General features: G+C 37.3%; 1 protein-coding gene across 1 annotated transcript in view; it reads right to left on the reverse strand.

The window, feature by feature from the left end:
- Positions 1–5,229, reverse strand: part of C2CD6 (C2 calcium dependent domain containing 6) — a 120,947-nt gene extending 115,718 nt beyond the window's left edge. Inside the window, exon 1 of the mRNA XM_044670641.1 lies at positions 5,019–5,229. Coding sequence (XP_044526576.1) covers positions 5,019–5,087 — 69 coding nt within the window. The 5' untranslated portion in view covers positions 5,088–5,229. The remainder of the gene's footprint in view (positions 1–5,018) is intronic.
- Positions 5,230–22,178: the final 16,949 nt, after the last annotated feature.

A 22,178-nucleotide genomic window follows, 5' to 3' on the forward strand; every position in this document is an offset into this window, starting at 1 on the left:
AAACATTTCCCTTGGATTTATGCATTAAACTACAGAAGGGTTGCAATGTGCCCTGGTGGAGAAAGGTTCCAAATGGGAACTTCCCCACAGTGAAGAAAACAGACTTTGCAGAGGTGTAAAAGGACTTGACAGAGTTGATTTCACTGTGAGACCAAAAGCAGTTAAGAAACATCAAATTTGTGGAACACCTGAAATGGACCCGACAAGCTGTCAACTCAAAAGATGGAAAATGGACAAATATAAAGAAAGGCATTATCTTTAATCACCATTCTTTGAGAAGTTAAATTATACGGATGGAGAAGTCATAACACCTCATCCAGCAGACCCATAATCTCCTTCCAAGCAAGGAAAGGTAACAGCCAAAGGCATCATGCGTTTTGAGTATAAACTCTAGTGCAAAACATTGAGGAAAGACTATAAAATTATTAGCAGCAACGCTTCACAATACACTGCAAGCCTGAGAAAAAAATAACTAGCAGAGAGCTTGATAAGTGTTTCATGATATTTTTCTTGTTGCTTTGGGCATATACAAATCTCTCATGTGGCTACAACTTCCTTTCTATAAAAATATTTTTTGAATTAAAAAAAACCCTTATCTTCTGTCTTAGAATTGATATAAAGTATCTAAGGCAGAAGAGTAGTACGTTCTAGAAAACAAGTTAAATGACTTGCCCAGGGTCACAAGAGTTAGGAAGTGTCTTAAGTCCATATTTGAACCCAGAATCTCCCATCCCTACTCCTCTCTAGCCAGGGGGCCACCTACCTGCCCCAGGAAAAATGTTTTAGTTATTTATTATAAGCAATATTGACCATCAAGGCAGTAATTGCAAGTAATTACCTTGTATCTCTTCGTGTAAATTGAATTTATCCCATAAAATGTCATTAAATTTCTATTCACTCTAGGTCATGAGAATCCTTTGTCCAATGTTTTCCATTCAATTTTCTTCTTGTATCATTTTAACTGGTATGTACTCTAGCCTAATTGGTCTGGATCTTTCACTCTGCATTATTTCACAAGTCTTTTTATTTTCATTAAATGGGCAAGGATCTATTTTAATTATGCTATAGTATCCATTACAAATGTTATATTCAACCATTCCCCTCGTTATTTTTGTTCCAGTTAATTGTAATGAAATAGAATACTGCTATGAGCTTTTTAAAAGAAACAGCTTTTAAAAATTATATTTTAAGGTATATTTCCAATAATGGAATGATCAGATCAAAGGGTTATGTTCCTAACTTTTCTACATGAGAAATTTTCTCTAGATTCAACAAGTGTGACAATAAATGTATCTCTTTCTCTACAACTCCACCAGCATTCTTTCCTTACTTTTAATTTTTTTTTCTAGTTTGATGGGCATAAGCTGGAAACCTGAAAGTTGTTTTAATTTGTATATCTATTAATAAAGTTGAACACTTTTCAAGTTAATTTCCGTTTCTTCTTTTGAAAAATGGAAGCGATCTGCCTTCATCACCAACAATCCCAGCTGTTGACCAGCTTCAATCATTAGATAGGAATGGCAGAACTCCCTAGAATGTTGGTCCTGCTTCCAAAGCCAATCCTCATTGCCATAATTTGGGGAGGCAGCTTCTCTGGAGAAGGAGCTTGCCATCTCCACCAGCTGCTAATCAACTGCCCCCCATGGAGCAGGTAAGCTATCTTGGATGAAGCAGTGGGGAATCTGAAAGGCAGAAATCAGCATATGGCTGACAAGTGAAACTACCACCTAACCATCATCTCCTCTCAGAAAGATCAAAGTGGCACAGGTTCTTTCACTCAATTACTTTGGAATATCAATGCTTACAGACCAGTGTCCACAGATACTGTCCTGGGGGAAAAAATCCTTGTGGAGATAACATGGCAACTGTTCTTGCAGCTGCTACACAACCACCTTTTGAAAACTGCCCAAAACAGAAAAGTTCTTTTTACCAAAGTTGGCACTGTCAAATGGTTAAACATCAGAGATGATCAGGAAAATCTGTTCTGCTGCTGTACCATGGGCCTTTTCATTTAACTTGCAATTGAAATCTTGCATAGGTGCTGTCTTTAAAAGCACGGACTGTCTTACTTTCTTTTGTGTTATCTCCAGGCCTTAGTACAGTGCTCTGCTCTACTAAGTCCTTAATGCTTCATTCATATCTTGACATATTAAGATATGTTCATTCTTAACAATTCCTTCTATGTTTTAGATATCAGTTTATTTCATATTTGCCATACATATCTTCCCAATGTTTTCCTTTTAATTTCAGTTTTTTATAATGCAGAAGTGTTTTATTTTTATGTAGACAAGTGTGCATAGCTTGCCCCTAATAATCTTTTCTATTTGTTGAATAGACAAAAATTAATTTTTCTTCCACAACTGAGATATGCCATGTTTAATTTTATTGTAGTTGGATCTCACTAGTCTATTGTGTGATACATGATTCTAAATATTCTTTTTGCCAACTTTTTGCTACTCAATTTTTCTTAATAATTTGTTAAAGAATAATCCTTTTTTTCCTGATGAACTAGAAGTATAGAATGAAACAAACATTTTCAGACATGCCTTTGTGTTGTTTTGCTTGACTCTATTTGTTACTAGAAAGGAATTCTATCTGGAGTTAGGGATGAGTTAGTGTGTAGTGATGGATATGTAAATATTTTTAAAAGAAAAGAGCATTGATAAAACACTTTAAAATACACAGAAACAAACAAAAAGAATTTCAGAAAAAGACACAAACAAATAGGGCAATTTTATTACTACCTTGTAATTTAATGTACACTTGAAAACTAACAAGTTCACAATTGCATATATACTCCTATATTTTCTTCTTTGTATCCTAAAATATTTAAGTTCACAATTAAAAAAAAATCCTTTACCCAGGTTTTATTTTCTATAGGTTTATCATACAATATTTTGTATATATTTGGTGGGATGTTTGTTATATCTGTTCTATACATAATCTATTTTGGGGGGGGGAACAGATGGTTTGAAGATAATTGGTTTTTTATTTTAAAGTTGAAGCACAATACTATCTTCCTTTTTTTAAAGCGCTCATTGATAGTCTTGTTTTTTATATTAATTTCATTATGGTTTTATCTAGTTCATTAAAGAAATCCATTGGCATTTTAATTAACATCACATTAAATTGGATAATTAATTTTGGTAGTAGTCATTTTGCTATAATAATTCAACCCTTCCATGAATATTAAATGCAAGGATTTACTGTCTTTTATTTCCATCATTATGGCATTATGATTATCTTTATCCATACATTTATTTCTAGGTTAATTCTCAAATATATAATGGTTTTTGTTATATAACTGGGTATATTTTATGATTTAAAAAATATTTTTATAGTATTAATCTTTATCCAAATTATTCATATTTTCTGGTTTCATTTATAAGAATGTTAATACTAATATGCTTCAGTTCTCTACTAGTAAATTAACTCTGAAGAGAAACACACATTGGAAAATCAGGTTAACTTGCTATTTACATGTGGTCTAAACACTTGGTGATTTTTAACACCCTTTTCTGCCACTGCCACCATGATAGCAGAATGGGAAGAGGACTTTACAGGACTCAAAGCCAAAATACTCATGATAAGCCTCTTGCCACTTACCTAAGTTTGTCCTCAAAAAAAGGACTTAAGTCTATTGCCAGAAGGGTACTTGAAGCCTTTCCAATCCTAATAAAAACTTGGTGGAGCTTGTGCTCTGCTGGAATAGCCTTCAAGTATCATGAGTTGCCTTCACGTCAAGATTTGTTGAAGGCCTTTTGTGGGATAGCCTTACACTTCTAAAAAAATTATGGAATTCAAAAATTATTTGCATTCATGTGATCCTGCTAGCCAACTGTGTAACTATGCAATCGTGTTAATGAGGTGTAGGTTTGTTATCCACTTTAGTCTACTTAGCTTAAACCAGTTCACCTTTAATATGTCAATCCAATCAGCTTTCTCACAAATGTACATACCTCATCAAAACAGAGTATGGCTAAATTTGGTCAAATCCATCACCACTACTGGAAAGGCAACTCAAAAGTTATGCCACACTGCTGAGTCAATAGTGAAATCTTATGAATTAACCAATTCATCATTTTCTTATTAGCATTTGCAATAAAAACTAACCCCCTCAAAATACTCCAAAAAATGTATTAAACCAATAAGAATTAAAAACAAGCACTTCCAATTTCTTCAAGACAAATTAAAATGCAATGGGCAAATGCACTAGTGTACTACACTCACCAATTTAAAATTCCTAACTATTCACTTCCAAAGCTTTAGGAAAATAAATTTTGTTTTCATTTCGCTTCTATTTCACCCAACACCCTCCCTCCTCCAGAAACTACCGAATACAAAGTAATGGGCCCTTTCATATTAATCAATTAAAATTTTTCTTTTCCAGTAAGGTCAACTGGGTCAGGATTATAGATCATTTTGCTGGTCTGGTGTAAACCTGCTTCCTTAAACTCAATTTGCTTCAAACCCCCTAATGCTAGTGCCTTGCCTCTGCTGATTATCTCCAAGTTATCTTGTCTATAGCTCGTTTGTGGATAGTTTGCAATACTGTCTCTCCATCAGAATGTGAGTTTCTGGAGAGCAGGGAGGGCTAGGACCCTGACCGGCGCAAAGTAGGTGCTTAAAAATGCTTTCTGACTGACTAACCCGAGTTGAAAACCAGAGAAGCCAAACATATCCGGTTTTTAGTTTCCAGATATAACAAGTTTTCTCCTTCTGTGGGATTCTGTGGGATCCTCATTCAGGTTCCTATCCCAGGAAGAACCCTTAACTGTCACACTCCAACTTTAGGGGCTGGGGCGAGCAAGACTCACTCCAAGGTCCTCCCCTCCCCCTCCCTTTCTCTCTCCTCCCTTCCCTCCCCCCCTTACTTTCTCCTCCCCCTCTCTCCCCTCCCCTTCCCCCTCCAAATCCTAAACCGCCCCACTTCCACAGTAGGGGCAGGGGGATGGGCCCCTGACGCTCCGACCCCGCCCCCAGACGCCGCAGGTACTTTAAGCTCTCCTTCTCCTCACGTTATTCAGCTTTTTGCCGGCCCCCTCCTTGCTGCCTTCCCTAGAAGGCTCGATCCTTGTCGAGATCATCGGTCTCTGAAAGGAGGGCCCCTCAGAGATGCTGTCCAAGGCTCTCGATTCGCCCACATCGTCGTCAGCCCCGGTGTTGTCCTTAAAAAGTAAAGGGACCTTGAACAGCGACTGGACGCTGCTTCGCTGAGATTGATTATGTTCCGAAACCTTCTTTTCCATCTGGCTTGGGTCCATCCTGGACCCCCCACCCCCCACCCCCCACCCCGGCCCCCTCAACCGACCGCGGTGGCTCGGGCCACTCTGCTACTGAGCTCGCGCTGGGGGTGGGGGGAAGGAGGGAAAGGAGGGGTCCGCGGCGCTGCGCACGCGCATAGCTAACAGGAACTTCCGGGGGCGGGACTAGGGGCGGGGTGAAGGAGTGAGGAAGCGCTCATTTCACCAAGTGGAGGAGGCGGTGTCCTCGAGGCACAGGCACTGCTCATGCGTATGGGAGAGCGGAGGAATCATTGCGCTGTCCAGTGCGAGGTTGAGGTTAGAGTTAGGGATGCAGTTGTCTTTGCCCACTCGAGCTGGGTACGTGGTAATTTATCACTTTCCTCTGCTCCCCGGGCACAAACCACGCTCTGTGAGGCAGTCCCTGTATCTTTGCAGGGATTCCATGCTTTCCATCTCCACATAACACTTCTAAAGGACCCAAGAGTTAAGAGGCTCCAAGGAGCAAATGCCAGCAGCAAGAGATCCATTCTGCCTTTGTCCTCTTTGTCCTCGGCAGTGATGGCCTCTCTGGGCGGTTGGGCAGTGTAGACATGGGGATTGTTATTCCCAGGGAAAAGAGACTAGGTCTCACATCTCTTTGCAGAGGTAGGGTAAAACTTGAATGAATTTACCCACCTCTTTGTTGGATTGGGTAGGATCTGAGAATGAAGGTGAGGTGATAAAAGGAATCAAAACACTTTTTAAAAAACATAACTCTTTCAACCTTTATAGAATAGACCCTTCCCTCGGGTCATTAAATTAAATACTATACCTAAGAATAATAATTCCAGCATTGAATTCAAGGCTGAAAAATAGAATCACGAAATTGGAGAGCTGGAAGAGTGGCATTCAACCCTATCCATTCAGGAAAGGAATTCATACTATTGTATGGAATCAAGATCCCGGTCTTCATCACTCTAAATAAGTAGAGAGGAAAGCCGGATAGAATGCAGACATATTCGGCTTTATTAGAGGTAAAACGTGGGGAAGGGGAAAGGGGAAGAGAAGGAAAAGGGACACTGCCTACACAAGCCTAGTGCTCAGTCTTGGGACAAAATGTCTCTCTCCCCCTATATACAAGCACAGACTTTTTATAATAATATATTGCTTTGATTTGCATTTCTCTAATTAGGAGGGATTTGGAACACTTTTTCATGTGCTTATTGATAGTTTTGATTTCTTCATCAGAAAACTTCCTGTTCAATGTCCCTTAACCATTTATTATCTGAGAAATGGCTTGATTTTTTTTTGTACGATTGACTTAGCTCCTTATAAATTTGAGAAATTAGATCTTTGTCAGAGGTTTTTGTTATAAGATTTCCCCCTCAGTTTATTGCTTCTCTTCTGGTTTTGGTTGCTTTGGTTTTGTTTGTGCAAAACCTTTTAATTTAATAGAATCAAAATTATTCATTTAAATTTTGTAATTTTCTCTATCTCTTGCTTGGTCTTAAATTCTTTCCTTTCCCATAGATCTGACAGGTATACTATTCTATGTTCACCCAATTTACTTATACTTTCCCTCTTTATATTTAAGTCATTTATCTATTTTGAATTTATCTTGGTGTAAAGGTGTGAAATGTTGATCTAAATCTAATTTCTCCCATACTGTTTTCCAATTTTCCCAGCAGTTTTTGTCACTAGAGGGTTCTTGTTCCAAAAGCTGGGATCTTTGGGTTTATGGAACACTAGCTTGCAGAGGTCATTTACCCCAAGTCTATTCCATTGATCCACCCTTCTATCTCTACCATATTGTTTTGATGATCACTGTTTTATAGTACAGTTTAAAAGCTAGTACTGCTAGGCCTCCATCCTTTACATTTTTTCCTTTGGTTCCCTTGATATTCTTGATCTTTTGTTCTTCCAGATGAACTTTGTTATAATTTTTTCTAATTCTATAAAAAGTTTTTTGGTAGTTTAATAAGTATAGCACTGATTAAGTAAATTAATTTAGGCAGGATTGTCATTTTTATTATATTAGCTCATCCTACCTATGAGCAATTAATGTTTTTCCAATTGTTTAGATCTAGTTTTATTTGTGTAAAAAGTTTTTATAGTTATGTTCATATAATTCCTGAATTTGTCTTGGCAAATAGATTCCCAAATATTTTATATTATCTAGAGTGATTTTGAATGGAGTTTCTCTTTCTAACTCTTGCTGCTGAGTTTTGTTGGAAATATATAGAAATGCTGATGATTTATGTGGATTTATTTTGTACTCTGCAACTTTGCTAAAGTCATTATTTCCACTAAGTTGTTAGCTGATTTTCTCAGATTCTCTAAGTATACCAAAATATCATCGCAAAGAGTGATAGTTTAGTTTCCTCTTGCCTACTTTGATTCCTTCAATTTATTTTTCTTCTCTAATTGCTATTGCTAGCATTTCTAGTACAATATTAAATAGTAGTGAAAATGGGCATCCTTGCTTCATTCCTGATCTTATTGGAAAGGCTTTGTTGCAAAATTTCTAAGCACAGGAATGAAAATGAGAGAATCGAAGTCTCCAAGCCAGTAGGGAATAGGTTTATTGGGAGAGGGCCAGTCTCACAATAAAGTTAGACTTCTGGTCAACCAGAAGACCAAACATCCCAACCCTCAAAAGATAGCCTTTTTTATGCAAAGAAATCTGATGACATATTGTCATAAAGACAGAAATTTCAATCAAAATTTAAAATAGAATGAATACAAAAATTTTCACATGGATAGGTTGTACAAGTACTGAATAAACTGAAAAGTGCAAAAATAATCACTGTGGGTGATAACTTTACATTTATTATTATGATTGACCATTCTAAGATCTTTGCAATAAAGGGTCAGGGTCTAATTGTTTTCTGCTGACAATTATGATTTAATACTGAGTCAGCAGTTAGATGGACGATGCTTGCACTTGAGAGCAGCCCTCTACCTCCTGACTATCTGTTTTATGTTTGAGCAACAAGGTATGGTGGGCTTGGTTGACACTTTTGAGTTTACAGGATTAAGGTCAAAATGCTTGTTAGCAAGATTTGATAGCACCCGTAAGCTGCATTTTTCTTAGCTGATCTATATAATTCATATAAAGCAAAGTATATTATTTGTGTTATGATCATAAAGGCTAGTACTATTATAATCATAAAAGAGAGTAGGGGATTTCATACTCACAGCTTCTAACTTAATCTCCATTGCAAATGATACTTGTTGAAGATTTTAAATAAATATTGCTTATTATTTTGAGGAAAGGCCCTTTTATTCCTATGCTTTTTAGTGTTTTTAGCCTCATTTATATCTAGTTCAGTTTGAGTTGCAGACTATACCATGTTAGTCTTAGAGGTTTCTTTTGCCTTTGGTCTATTGGTGTTTTCAATGATTTCCAGTTGCATAATTGTATGATTGTCTAGAGTCTGATCTTGTTTAATTTTGTTGTTGATTTCAATCATCAATTTAAGCTGTTCCTTTATTAATGTGACCATATCCCCATTATTGTTCTTGCCCTTGCCAAAGAGTAGTTGGGTTAGCTTTCTCAATGCCATGAATCCTTGAATTATTGTTACTAATGTTACTGCTATGGCTGGTAAGTAGGATATAAACTCTACTATTGTCAGTATAAGGTATTTGTATGTCATATATTGTTAATATCTTAATAAAATAATCAGGAATCACATAAAACCATAGTCTGATCACTCCCTGAGTAAAGGGATATATAAACATGGAGATGGTGGTTAGGATGAAGGTTGCTCTAGACAATCCCATTTTTCCCTTTGTTATTTCAATTATCTCTTTCCCTTTTGCCTAGGTTCTTTGTCTGGCTGTGCCAAAAACTGTTATAAAGAAAGGTATCTTTGTCTATTATTCTCGTTATTATAGAGTATATTAATCAGGGAAGCTGTGACTTGGATTCCCTTGATAGCTGGTGCAGGGATACCCAAGTCCTATCACTCAGCTGGATGTTATAATAACTGCCCCTTCTCAATAATAGCGCCCAGGCAGGATCCCTAAAGGTCAGATGGATAGTCAACCCCTTGGATTGATTATTAATATTGGGCTTTATTAGCCATGGATAACGTTTTCATCTGACTGCGTTGCTCCCTATCCAAGGGTTGTGATGTAATAATCACTCAGGAAGGTACTCAATAAACTTTATCTATAGATGTTAATAAGGGAAAGGAATAATCAGGAACGGATTGGGGATAGGAGACCCTGTCACTAATGGCTATGATTAACTAATCCCTCAGGACTGTAGGCTGTTTCAGTAATGCTGGAGCTCTTGTTCTTCACCTCCTCTGGCTCAGCTTGGCCACAGCCAAACCAGAGAAAGCAATCTGCTTGGTTGATACAGATATCGGCGATCTCTCTCAGCTTCTTATTGCCAGTTGTTATGTCAGTCCTAGAGCCATCAGGAAATACCTCCATTACCTCCCTTTGCTTCTTTTCCTTCCCTCTTCCTGGTTCCCACCTGGGCCCAGATACCTAAATATCTAATAATGGTTCAGATGTCTAAATATCTAGGGGAATTCAGAGAGAATCAGAGGACCCACAGTCAGAGATCCCCAGGTCAGTGCTCTAAGATCAGAGATCAATGTCCAAGGTCAAGGGTTCCAGACCAACGGTCAAAGCCAAAGGGTCCTTGCCAGATGGCTGTTAGGGTATTTATAGCCTCTCACCAACTGCCTTTCCTCTTGTCCTCACAGCATCTGGGAACATTCTGATGTCTCCAACTGTCTTCACCTGTCAATCAAGGTGAGACTCACAACTCCCAGAGTTTGAATATGACAATAGAAATAGGTGTTATATTTTGTCAAAGGCTTTTTCTACATCTATTGAGATAATCATGTGATTTCTATTAGTTTGGTTGTTGATATGGTCAGTTATGTGGATGGTTTTCCTAATATTGAACCAGCCTTGCATTCCTGTTATAAATCCCACCTGATCATAATGAATAATCCTTGTGATAATTATAAGAATGGAATTTGTGCAGAGGGGGATAGGACAGAAGGAGTAGTCTGCTGTAGCCTTTTAGTTAGTATTTTATTTAATATTTTTGCATCTATGTTCATTAAGGAGATTGGTCTATAATTTTCTTTCTCTGTTTTTGGTCTTCCTGGCTTGGGAATCAGTACCATATTTGTAGCATAAAAAGAATTTGGTAAGATTCTTTCTTTGTCTATTTTGTCAGATAGTTTGTAGATATTGGAATTAATTGTTCTTTAAATGTTTGATAGAAATCACTTGTGAATCAATCTGACCCTGGGAATTTTTTCTTTGGGAGTTCCTTGATGGCTTGTTCAATTTCCTTTTCTGATATAGGCTTATTTAGGTATTCTATATCCTCTTTTGTTAATCTAGGCAATTTATATTTTTTCTTTGGGAATTCCTTGATGGCTTGTTCAATTTCCTTTTCTGATATGGGCTTATTTAGGTATTCTATATCCTCTTTTGTTAATCTAGGCAATTTATATTTTTGTAAATAATCATCTATTTCACCTAGATTGCCATGTTTACTATCATATAATTGAGTGAAATAGCTCTTAATAATTGCCTTAATTTCTTCTTCATTAGAGGTGAGATCACCCTTTTCATTCATGATACTGTTAATTTGATTCTCTTTCTTTTTTTAAATTAGATTAACCAATACTTTATCTATTTTATTTGTTTTTTTTTTCAAAATACCAGCTCCTATTCTTATTTATTATTTCAATAGTTCTTTTACTTTCAATTTTATTAATTTCTCCTTTGATTTTTAGGATTTCCAATTTGGTCTTTATCTGAGGGTTTTTAATTTGTTCTTTTTCTAGTTTTTTTAGTTGAATGCCCAATTCATTGATCTCCTGTTTCTCTTTTTTGTTAATATAGGCACTCATTTGTTAATATAGGCACTCAGGGATATAAATTTTCTTCCTAGTACTGCTTTGTCTGTATCCCATAAATGTTGATATGTTGTTCCTCATTTTCATTCTCTTAAGTGAAATAAGTAATTGTTTCTATGCCTTGTTCTCTAACCCACCAGTTTCGGAGAATTAGATAATTTAATTTCCAATTAATTTTTAATTTGTCTCTCCATGAACCCTTATTATTATTTTATCACATTATAATCCGAAAAAGTTGCATTTATTATTTCCACTTTTCTACATTTTTTGCGATGTTTTTATGGCCTAGTACATGGTCAATCTTTGTAAATGTACCATGTATTGCTGAAAAGTAGGTATATTCCTTTTTATCCCTATTTATTTTTCTCCAGATATCTATTAATTCTAATTTTTCTAGAATTTCATTCACTTACTTCTTTCTTATTTATTGTTTGGTTTGATTTATCTAGATCTGATAGGAGAAGGTTGAGGTCTTCTGCTAGTATAGTTTTACTATCTATTTCCTCCTTAAGCTCCAATAGTTCTCCTTTAAAAATCTAGATACTATACTATTTGGTGCATATGTATGAGGGTGAGTATGGGTGATGTTGGGATGTGTATCTGGACTCCACACTTGATAGCTTTCAATGGGCCAGTATAGGTAACACCTCACCCCCACACTGTGAAGATCTATGAGGGTATAGTTCTCAAGGGGGCTTCCCCAAATGGATAAGCTGTGGTGGGGATGTTGGCCGATGATATTGGGTTTCAGTTGAGACCCTAGTGGACTGGGTCCAATCTTCTGTGCCACCAATGTTGGGACAAGCCTCTCCCAGACCCCGATTCAAAAGGCTTTTTCTCTTCAAAGTGGAGTTGGTATTTGTCTTCCCCTCAGCCACCCAAAAGTCTCCTCCCCTCAAGGTAACAGCCCCAAACTACAACTAATAAACTAATAATGATTTATTTGAATAATATGGGATTTCAGGGACTAGGGAAAGGGTTATTTAGGGATTTATTTGAGGTAAGAGGGAATAAGGGAAACTACCCCAACAACTAAGAATCCCTCTTCAAGAGATTAGCTCTGGCTTTTTCTGTAGCTTGGTCCCAGAAACTGACTCTCTTTCACTCTTTCACTATCTCCTAACTTTAAAATTAGCTAACAAACAAGGGAATAACAGAAAAGAAAGGGTACAAGCTAGACCCAGAAAAGGAATCCAAGTGCCCCCTCCCTCTGGCGTCTGGGCACTATAGCCAAACTGAAACACAGCTATCACAGATTCCTCTTTTTTGGCAATGAAGATCAGTAGAATGAGTTTATCTGTTGTAGTCTCAAAAGATGCCAGGGAATTTTAGGTTTAGAAGAGCTGTTTCCTCCCAGATCTTCCCTACCACCCAAGCCCCCAGAAAGAGCTTGAATGTCCTCAGCAGTTTGGCAGTTGAGAAATCTTCAGAATCTTTACCAAAATCCCTCCTTCTCTGGCTCCTCCCAAATGGAACCTCCTCAAAATTTCATGAGGCCAGCTTCAGCTCTAAATCCCAGACGTGTGCTTGATTGAACCCGTGATTTGCTCCCTTCAAATTTTTATGCATATATATTGGGTACTGTTATTTCATTATCTATACTGCCTTTTATCAGGATATAATTACCTTCCTTATCTCTTTTAATCAGATGTATTTTTCCTTTAACTTTGTCAGAGATCATGATTACTACTCCTGTCTTCTTTTTCTCTGTTGATGCCCAATAAATTCTGCTCCAGCCTCTTACCTTTACCCTGTGTGTGTGTCTACCTGCCTTCTGTGTTTCTTGTAAACAACATATGATGAGATTTTGGTTTTTAATCCACTCTGCTGTTTGCTTCCATTTTATGGGTGAGTTCATCCCATTCACATTCAGTTGTGATTACCATCTGTGTATTTCCCATTATTTTGTTTTCCTCTTTTAATCCTGCTCATTCTCCTATTATTATTTCTCTCCACACCAGTGTTTTGCTTTTAATCAGTCTGCCTTTCTCCCACTCTTATATTACTTCTCTCCACACACTCCTCTTCCTTATTTTAACTCTTCTACTTCTCCGTAGGGTAAGATACGGAGAAGTAGAAGAATTAAAATACTGGGGTATTCCATACCCCAGTAAATCTGGCTGTTCTTCCCTCTCTGAATAGATTTCACTGAGAGTAATGTTCAAGTATTTCCTATCACCACCCTCATCCTCCCCTTCTTATAAGAGTATTCTCCCTGCTCCATATGCCTTTTTGTGGTATAATTTACCCCATTTTACCTCTTCCTTCTCATTTCTCTTAGTATAAAACTATTTTTCCTTCATTTTTTACATATCCTAAACAGCTTCCATTTCAATTTGTTTATTACTTCATTTGATTTCTGTGTCTCTCTTTCTACTTGGGCAATTTTGCCTTTTAAGCCGTTATTTTCTTTTTGTATTACTTTCATTTCTTTTTCCCACTTTTCTTCCCATTTTCCTTCTATCTGTTTCACTTGGTTCTTGAACTCCTTTTTGAGTTCCTCCAGAGCTTGTGGCCAGTTCCCTTTTTTTTTGGAGAGTTTGCTTGTGTTTGTTTGTTTCTTGCCCTCTCTTGTTGCTTCTGTTTTTTGCTCTTTTTCTCCATAGAAATTTTCCAGGGTCAAGAGCTTTTTTTGCTGTTGTTTACTCATTTTCCCTCTGGAGGACTGAGAGTACTGTATGTTGTGGACCATTTCTATTTTAGCTATTGGCTCACAGGGCTTTGCCTTGGGGATATCTTCCCTTCCCTGTCAGAGGCCTGAGTGAGAGCAGGTAGGTCTATGGTAATTTTTTTTGGTAGGTATAGAAGGCTTCAAAGTATTTTTCCCTGAGGCTATCTTCCTCACCTGCAGCTGCTGCCACTACTACCACACTGCTACTACCATGCTTCTGCTACCACTACTGCCCCTGCTGCTACTATTGCTGTGACTGCTGTGTGAGGCCTGTACTCTGGAGCTCTGAATCCCACCACCAGGGTCTAGGAATTTCTTTCATCCTGTGTCTCGTGGTAGAGCCCCTTTGGTAGTCCTGCTGTGACTTTTGTCCTTATTAGATGCTTCATAATGATCAGTTTGGAAGGAAATTCAGAGCAGCTCAAGGATTCCCCTGTTGCTCCACTGCCCTCTTGGCTCTGTCCTCCTTTATAATAATACTGATGCAAGATTCCCACACCCTCCCCTTTCAACCTCATGGGAGGTGTGGGGGCTAATCAAAAACCTGTGATGATCATGTGATTTTTCAGCCTGGGACAGCAAAGATACATTTGAAAATCCCTCTTCCTTCCCCCTTTAGCTTGATCTGGTGTTATCTTTTACTGTTTCCTCACTTCTCCAGGATTGTTCTTTCCCAGAGCTGGCATCCTTCCAGGACTAAAGATAAACTCAAGATTTTGGCAGAGAAGTTTGTTGGGATTGGGGGAAAGGGGCAGTTTTATTGTAAGGAAGAGTAATACTGTCTAAATGGGGCCTAGAAAATTGGGATTACAAGCCAAATATTACTCTGAGAACTACACATTTAACCTTATCCCATACAGCCCCACCTCTTTTAATTTCAGGGTTGTGTAATATTCACCTGCCTCAGTTTCCCCCATATGCAACAATAATAACATTCAATAATAATTGGACATTCTTCATCTTCATCTTCACAAATCATCTTCATCTGGAATCCCTGTTCCCTCTGTGCTGATCATAGGAATTTGTCACAAAAGAAAAGGCAGGGAAAAGATCTTTTAATGTCCTCACTCGTTCCTATAGATCTACCTCTTAAGAGGATACATGGTGACTTTACAGTATCTGATTTTATGTAAGCTGGAGCGATCATTGGCTCATGTCACAGTTATTTCACTCAGGGATCACTAGAGTCAGAGTCAGAAAGGCCCCATCTGAGTTGAGCCCCAGACTGCCTATCCAAATGTCATAGAACTTTGACTTATCCTCTGAGTACCTCATCATTCTTTGAATAGTGGTTCAATTATCAGATAGTGATAATTTAATTCCAAGCTCACAGTAATATTAATTGAAATTCCCAAGAGCCTGTACCTTAAATGGCAAAAATCCTATTCATTGCAGTTCAGAGAAAATTCACTTTTTCTCTGTGGTCTAATTTCATTCTCCTGAATTCCATAATCCAAACAAACCTTCTATTTACTCACTTTAATGGCTTCTAAAAATCTTACTTCATTTATCTAAAAATATTCTCTCCAATTTCCCCTATACAATAAATGCTGATTCTATATTTTCTTCATAATATATCCATTTGCCTATTGTGGTCATCAAAAGACTTTTCTTATTCTATCACAAATCTAATTGAAAATAGTTTATCCCTACTTTTACAATGCATTCACTTCTCTCTGAAGACACTCAGGGCCATAATACTTGTCCTTTCTTCTTGGTAAGGGGAGGAGATGAAATAGTTGATTGCTCACTTAATCTCTAAACTCACTTAATCTCTAAACATCCACTCTTTTTTCCCTTCAAATCTCTGCTTAAAGCAGAATCATGTTCAATATTTTTCTACCCCCCCCCCTTGACAGGTCCTAAATGCTTGTACATACAACATGTCTTCTTCTGGCTCTCATAAAGGCTCCCTTCACCCTTACAAACAATATCTGACTGTGTTTATTTTAATTAAAGTTGATTTAATAACAAGTCTTAAAGGGAAAGTATTGGGGATAGCGGGAAGTGCAAATTGCCCTCAACCTTAAGTACAGATTGGGATTTCAGTCTCTGTCAGAGTTTGAGCTGAACTCTTATGGGGGAACTCTTATGGGTAGCTTTAATATTACTAGGTTTAGAGAAAGGGGAGAAGGAGGGCTGACAGGACAGGGCAACAGACTGGGAATAACAAACTGGGAAACCACAAACCCCTCCAAAGAACAAGGAATGGGAGATTATGGACTGGCAGTTGAGACCAACTGCCACCACAAATCCACCTAGCCTGGGAGTCTGTGAAACCAACAAGTGAGTAGACTGGGACCAAAGCTTTATAAAGATAGGTTTAATACTGAGTATAGGATTAGAAATTATGGGAGAGGTCACACTTAACCTAAAACACTATGGATCAAGCACAGGGTTAAAAGTTGATGATCTGAGAAATCCCTACACTACTCTAAATAGGCAGCTGAGACACAAGAGACAAATGGGATCTCACAGATGTGATCTGATGGTCTTCATCTGATGTACTCCAAGTATACTCTAAGAGCACAGGAACAAGCCAAATAACTCTTCCAAGGAAATCAGGGAGATTGGCTTTGCTTGTGCACCAAGCAAGTCAGAAATATCAACCTCTACCCCTCGATCTTGGCAGTTGTAAGGCCCCAGGTGTTGCTTTTAGATATCAAAAATCCACAGTTCTCTCAGGTCAGTGGCTTCTCAAAACCCTTCAAAAAAACCAACTTCCTTTTGAGAGAGTTCCAGTTGGAATCTCAGCTCCTGCCTGTCTTTCTAAGCTTCCAAAATGCTTCAAACCTATTTCCCTTTACAGTCGTCCCCCCCTTTGCACAAAGCCAAAATAGTGTTTCACACAATATTTTGGTATTTGTGCACTACAGACTAAACTAAAATTCTACCTAAAATAACAAACAACCTACACTAACTCTATTCTTTTTAACACTACCTTACTCTACCCTACTCTAGGGATTTCAACAAGGAAAGGTAAAGGGAAAAATACATTGAACAATTACATGGTTCAAAGCAAAAAATAACAAATAACAAAGTAAAATTTTAACACAATTAACAAAATCAACAAATTTGAAATATCAACACCAAATTCAAAATCAAACACATCAAACACCCCTCCTAAACTAATACATATACATTCTTCAAACTAAAATATGCAAACAAGTTTAGGAAAAAAATACATTTTAAAACAACGTTTCATAAGGTTTTATATCAAATTCCAACAAAACATCAAACGCACTTATGCAAATTACATTTAAATGTTTGCAACTTAATTAGCATCAAATTATTCACAGAATGTACATTTATACACATGACACATCCAATATATACACAATAATACATGTGTTATATACATATATGTATGTGTACATATAACATATACATATCAAATATGCATATGCACAATACTTATACTATAATACAATTTACAATATACATACACTACACTTATTTACAATCTATGTTCTTTTGTGATATGTGATCTGTAATATGTTATATGTTCTTCATGTAATGCAATTTTTGCTATGTTTGTTGTATTCACACAGTAATGTACATTAGTACCTTATCTTATCTTATTCCCTACTCTAATTTAATCTATTAATATTTCCCTAAGCTATTCTACACTATCCCTATGGTATTAGTATATTGGTCTAACTACATCTACCTAAATAACTAGCTGATCTTTGTTAATACTTATTTATCCTATAGTTAATTCTAATCCTGTTAGTATTTATATTGTTTTATTCCACAAGGAGTATAATGTAATGTGTATTGTGTTGTATGTATCTGATTTGATATGTTGTTACTTTGCTATATTGTGTTGCAATACGTTACTGTTGGATGTATGATACGTACCAAAACTTCAGATCTCCTTAGGATCTCCTTTTTCCTTATGATGTTTCATTCCTCAAGGAAATCTTCTCTTCTGTTCATTTTTATCCTCTTCTCTTTTTCTCCATCGAAGTTTTCAATAGTATTATGTGTAATGTTGGATACATATGAGTATGTAGTGATACTATCTACATTACTTATAATCCTTTCAAACAATTTAGTCCAAATTGTCCATGATTAATCCTCTTTTTTGGAAATTCCTTTAGAACAAAGTTCTAAAGAACAAAGTCGTAAACAGTTCAATTTTATAAGTTCATCAGTCTTAGTACAATGTCCATTCATCTTGAATCTTGAATCTTCTTCATCTATCCATGTCCTCTTCCACTGGAATGGTCCTCTCCTTACTGAACTTTCTGACTACAGATTCAAATTGACTGAAGATATCAACTTACACAATTTCTTTTTCTTTTTCTTCATTATTAATAATTTCTACATTTTCATTATCTTCTATACCATGTGCTAATTTAATATGAGAACAATGATATCACAAATCTCTACCTAATTCCTTTATAGAAGATGGTGAAACTAATACAACTGTACAAGGACTACCCAACTTTGTTCTGTTGCCAATCTTTTGTCAAAATTTTTCACATAGACAATATCACCTGGTTGAAAATTATGAAGAGAATAATCCAATGGACCAGATTGAATTAATATTCCCATATCCTGTAATTCTCTTAGCTTCTGCTGTAAAGCACTTAAATATGAAGCAATTTGGCAACCACCTAAATAGAGTCACAAGTCTTTGCTTGTAGTGGAGCATGTCCAAAGAGCATCTCATACAGTGATATATGTCGATCAGCTCTTGGACTTGTACGTAGGTTAAACAAAGCTATGGGAAAAATATCTGGCCATTTAATATGAGTTTTGGCACAGAGTTTCCCAACCATAGTCTTGAGTTCCCTGTTCATATGCCCTACCTGACCTGAACTTTGTGGATAATAAGGAACATGATATTTAGGTGTTATTCCTAGAGTCTCATCGACTCTTCTAAGGATATCCTGAGCAAAATGAGATCCCTCATCCGAATATTTGGCTAAAGGTACACAGAAACCTAGGCACAATTTCCTTGAGTAACACTTTCACCACAAAGCTTGCTGTATTGGTATTTGATGGAAAAGCTTTAGGCCACTTAGTCTATCAACTATCACAAGACTATACTTCTATCTTCCAGCTTTAGGAATACATATATAATCTATCTGCAGACTCTCGAATGAACAATATACTGAAGGTCTACCACCCAAACCTTTCTTTCTGAATGCTCTTTGATTGAACTTTTGGTAGATAGAGCAACTATTTGTAAGAGGGAATTTTATGTATTATATAGATATATATTTAAGGTGTGGCTGCCAGGAATCAATAATTCAGATTGATTCCATAATTAAAATAGACCCAAGTCAGGATCAGGTTTAAGGTAGTTTATTTACAATTAGGAAGGGTAGAAGGCAAGGGAAATAGAGAGGGGGAGAGGCTAGTCTGGGCCTGCAGAGGCCCAGAAGGAGATAGAGGGTTAAAAGGCTAATTAAACTAGATTACACACCACAAGGCCTTAGCAATCAGAGAGGCAAGAGGCCTACTTAAGGTAGAGAGTCTGGAAAACACCAAGTAGGCCAAGGAAGTCAGCCTAACTTACCCAAGTGACCATTCAGAGTGGAAGCAGCCTGAGGTCTCAGCCGAGATCCTTCAGCACCAAGTTCAAAGCGGGAACCCTCCAACAGGAAGTAACCAACATACTTGAAGAGATAGTGCCTTTCGTCACTTCCTGTGGGTCCACCTCTAATTCAAGTGGACAAATGGCACTGATTTGGACTGCCCAAAGGGCAGTCCCTTGTTCTTCATTTGTTACTTATTGTCACGTGTGGGTAACTCATCTCCCCTCCCCACTAAGGGAGGTGTGGATGACATTATCTCTGGTTGCTAGAGTTTTGACTATGAATGGGCTAGAGCTAATTCCATTTACACAATCCCCCCTGATGATCATATTGGGTGCCTAGTCACCCCAAGTGATCATTTTATATAATCATCTTATACCCACAAAGGTCTTCTAACTACAATAGTTAGAGATAAGAGGGGAATGGAAGAGAGAGAAAGCAAAACCAATGTTTGCTAAGTGCATTGACAAGAAACCAATTGGGGGCAGTCCCCTATTGGCATAACATGTACATTTAAAGTAGCTGTTCAAACCCCATCAGTCCAATCAATTGTACCTCAAAGTTCATTCTGGATCGCTCAATGCAACAAACCCCATCAGTTCAATCAATTGTAATCCAAAATTCATTCTGGATCTCTTGATTAAATGTAGATTCTTCAGGCATCTCTCTGCAAACAGTTCATTCTCTGGATTAAGGAATCAGCAAGTTTCTTTACTTGAGAAATTTTCTCGAACAAAATAAAAATATTAAATCTTGGACTTAATAAAAATACAATTAAATCTTGGATTTTATAAAAATACAATCCCCCCTGACGTGGGTATTTAAAAAGAAATACCTAGATCAGCTCAAGATACATGGTTGAGTTATGGGGTTGTATGAGTAAATTCAAAAGCAAGAAACAAAAGTATAAAGAAAAATGAAATAGAAGAAAAATTGAAACTTTGGGGAAAAAAGAAAACATTAAAATCAGAATCAAAATATCAAAAGCTATTTATATAAAATTTCTGAATGAAAATAAATTCATAACAGGCCCTTGTATTAGGGTCCAATTAATATAATTTCCATCCTACTAGTCTGTAGGACACAATGCAGTAATACCGCACTTACCCATTTGCAGCCAAGACTACAGGACGTTGCCATTCTATAAGAGAGAAAAAAGGACCAGATTTATATGCAAGAGAAGTGCCTGTCATTCCCTTCATTCTCAGGAATATATGGGTGAGCCAGATGATGGCCAACCTGCGGTAACTGACTGGCAGTGTAGTTTGAAGAGTCCTACATCTTAACATATGTTAAGTGTCGTAACTTTGTTTCTTACACTGAGTTCAAGTCCTTAGTATTGGCGTGGGAGTACCTCAATCCCACCTATATTTGTATGATCTTTTTGACCTTGTGCTCCTTGACACTGTGCAGATTTTCTCATCAATCCCATTGGGATTGGTCGGTCGGTCTCCATGACCTTGTGCTTTCTTAGCACTATTAATGGCTCTTGTGTTCCCTTCTCCTGGAATCAGACAGAAGCATTAATCACAGTCCCATAGCATTTAACAATATATGGCAGGTTCCCAAAGTCTAAAGCCTTGTGAGTAAGCAGTAATATTATAGCAAATATATGTATTAAAATTATAGCATTGCAAAAATAAAAAGATTAAGTGAGTATATGTACTTAAGTACACGAAATGAAAAAAAAGAAAAAAATCAATTATTCTATCAAAAGAATAGGAAAAGCAATAAGAAAATTAAAAATAAATTCAGGAAAAGAATCAAGAACAACCAAAAAAAATTACAATGTGATTCCAAAATTAGCATCCATTAGTCTACGAACTGTTATCTCCGATGCAGGTAACAGGAAACAGTCAATCAGTTTCAATAGAAAATGCCCTCTTTACATGTGAGCAATGAATCCAAGAGTCCTTTTCTCCAATTTTTATAGCTGTGGGGATAGTTAATAAAATTTCAAATGGGCCTTCCCATGAAGGCTGAGTTGCCCCAGTGAGCTGGAAGTTCTTTATATACACCTTGTCTCCTGGGTTTAGATCATAAAGTGAAAAGTCTATTGGTCCTGCTTGTACTGCAGTTCCAGATTCATGGAGTTCATGCAGTTTGTGTTGCAATTCCTGTATATAGGAAGCAGTAGAAGTATCTCCTCCTAATAGTGATGTGTATGCAGGAGAAAAAGGCTTAGCCTGTATAGGGGGATTGTAAGAAGGAAATTTTAGTTATTCTATAGACATGTATTTAAAGTGTGGCCGCCATGAATCAACAATTCAGGTTAATTCCGTAATTAAATCAGACCTAAGTCAGCATCGGGTTAAGGCACTTTATTTACAACCAGGAAGGTAAAGGTATAGGAATAAAGAAAAAGGGAGAGGCTAGTCCAGGCCTGAGGAGGCCTGAAGGAGAGAGAAGGTTAAAAGGCTAAATAAATTAGGCTGCAAGCCTCAAGGCCTAGCAACCAGATAGGCTAGTGCCTATTTAAGGCAGAGTTTTGGAAGCGGCCTAGGTAGACCAAGGAAGTCAGCCTAACTTACCCAAGTGACCATTCAGAGTAGAAGCTGCCTGAGGTCTCCTCCGAGATCCATCAGCACCAAGTTCAATGCGGGAACTGCCTCCACAGGAAGTAACCAACACACTTAAAGAGATAGTGTCTTTCGTCACTTCCCGTGGATCTACCTCTAATTCAAATGGACAAATGGCAGTCTCTACACTGATTTTTGGACTACCCAAAGGGCAGTCTCTTGTTCTTGATTTCTTATTTATTGTCACGTGTGGGTAACTCGTCTCCCCTCCCCACTAAGGAAGGTGAGGGTGGTGTCATTTCTATGCCTAGGAT

The sequence above is a fragment of the Gracilinanus agilis genome, chromosome 3 (assembly GCF_016433145.1).
Source record: "Gracilinanus agilis isolate LMUSP501 chromosome 3, AgileGrace, whole genome shotgun sequence".
NCBI lineage: Eukaryota > Metazoa > Chordata > Mammalia > Didelphimorphia > Didelphidae > Gracilinanus > Gracilinanus agilis.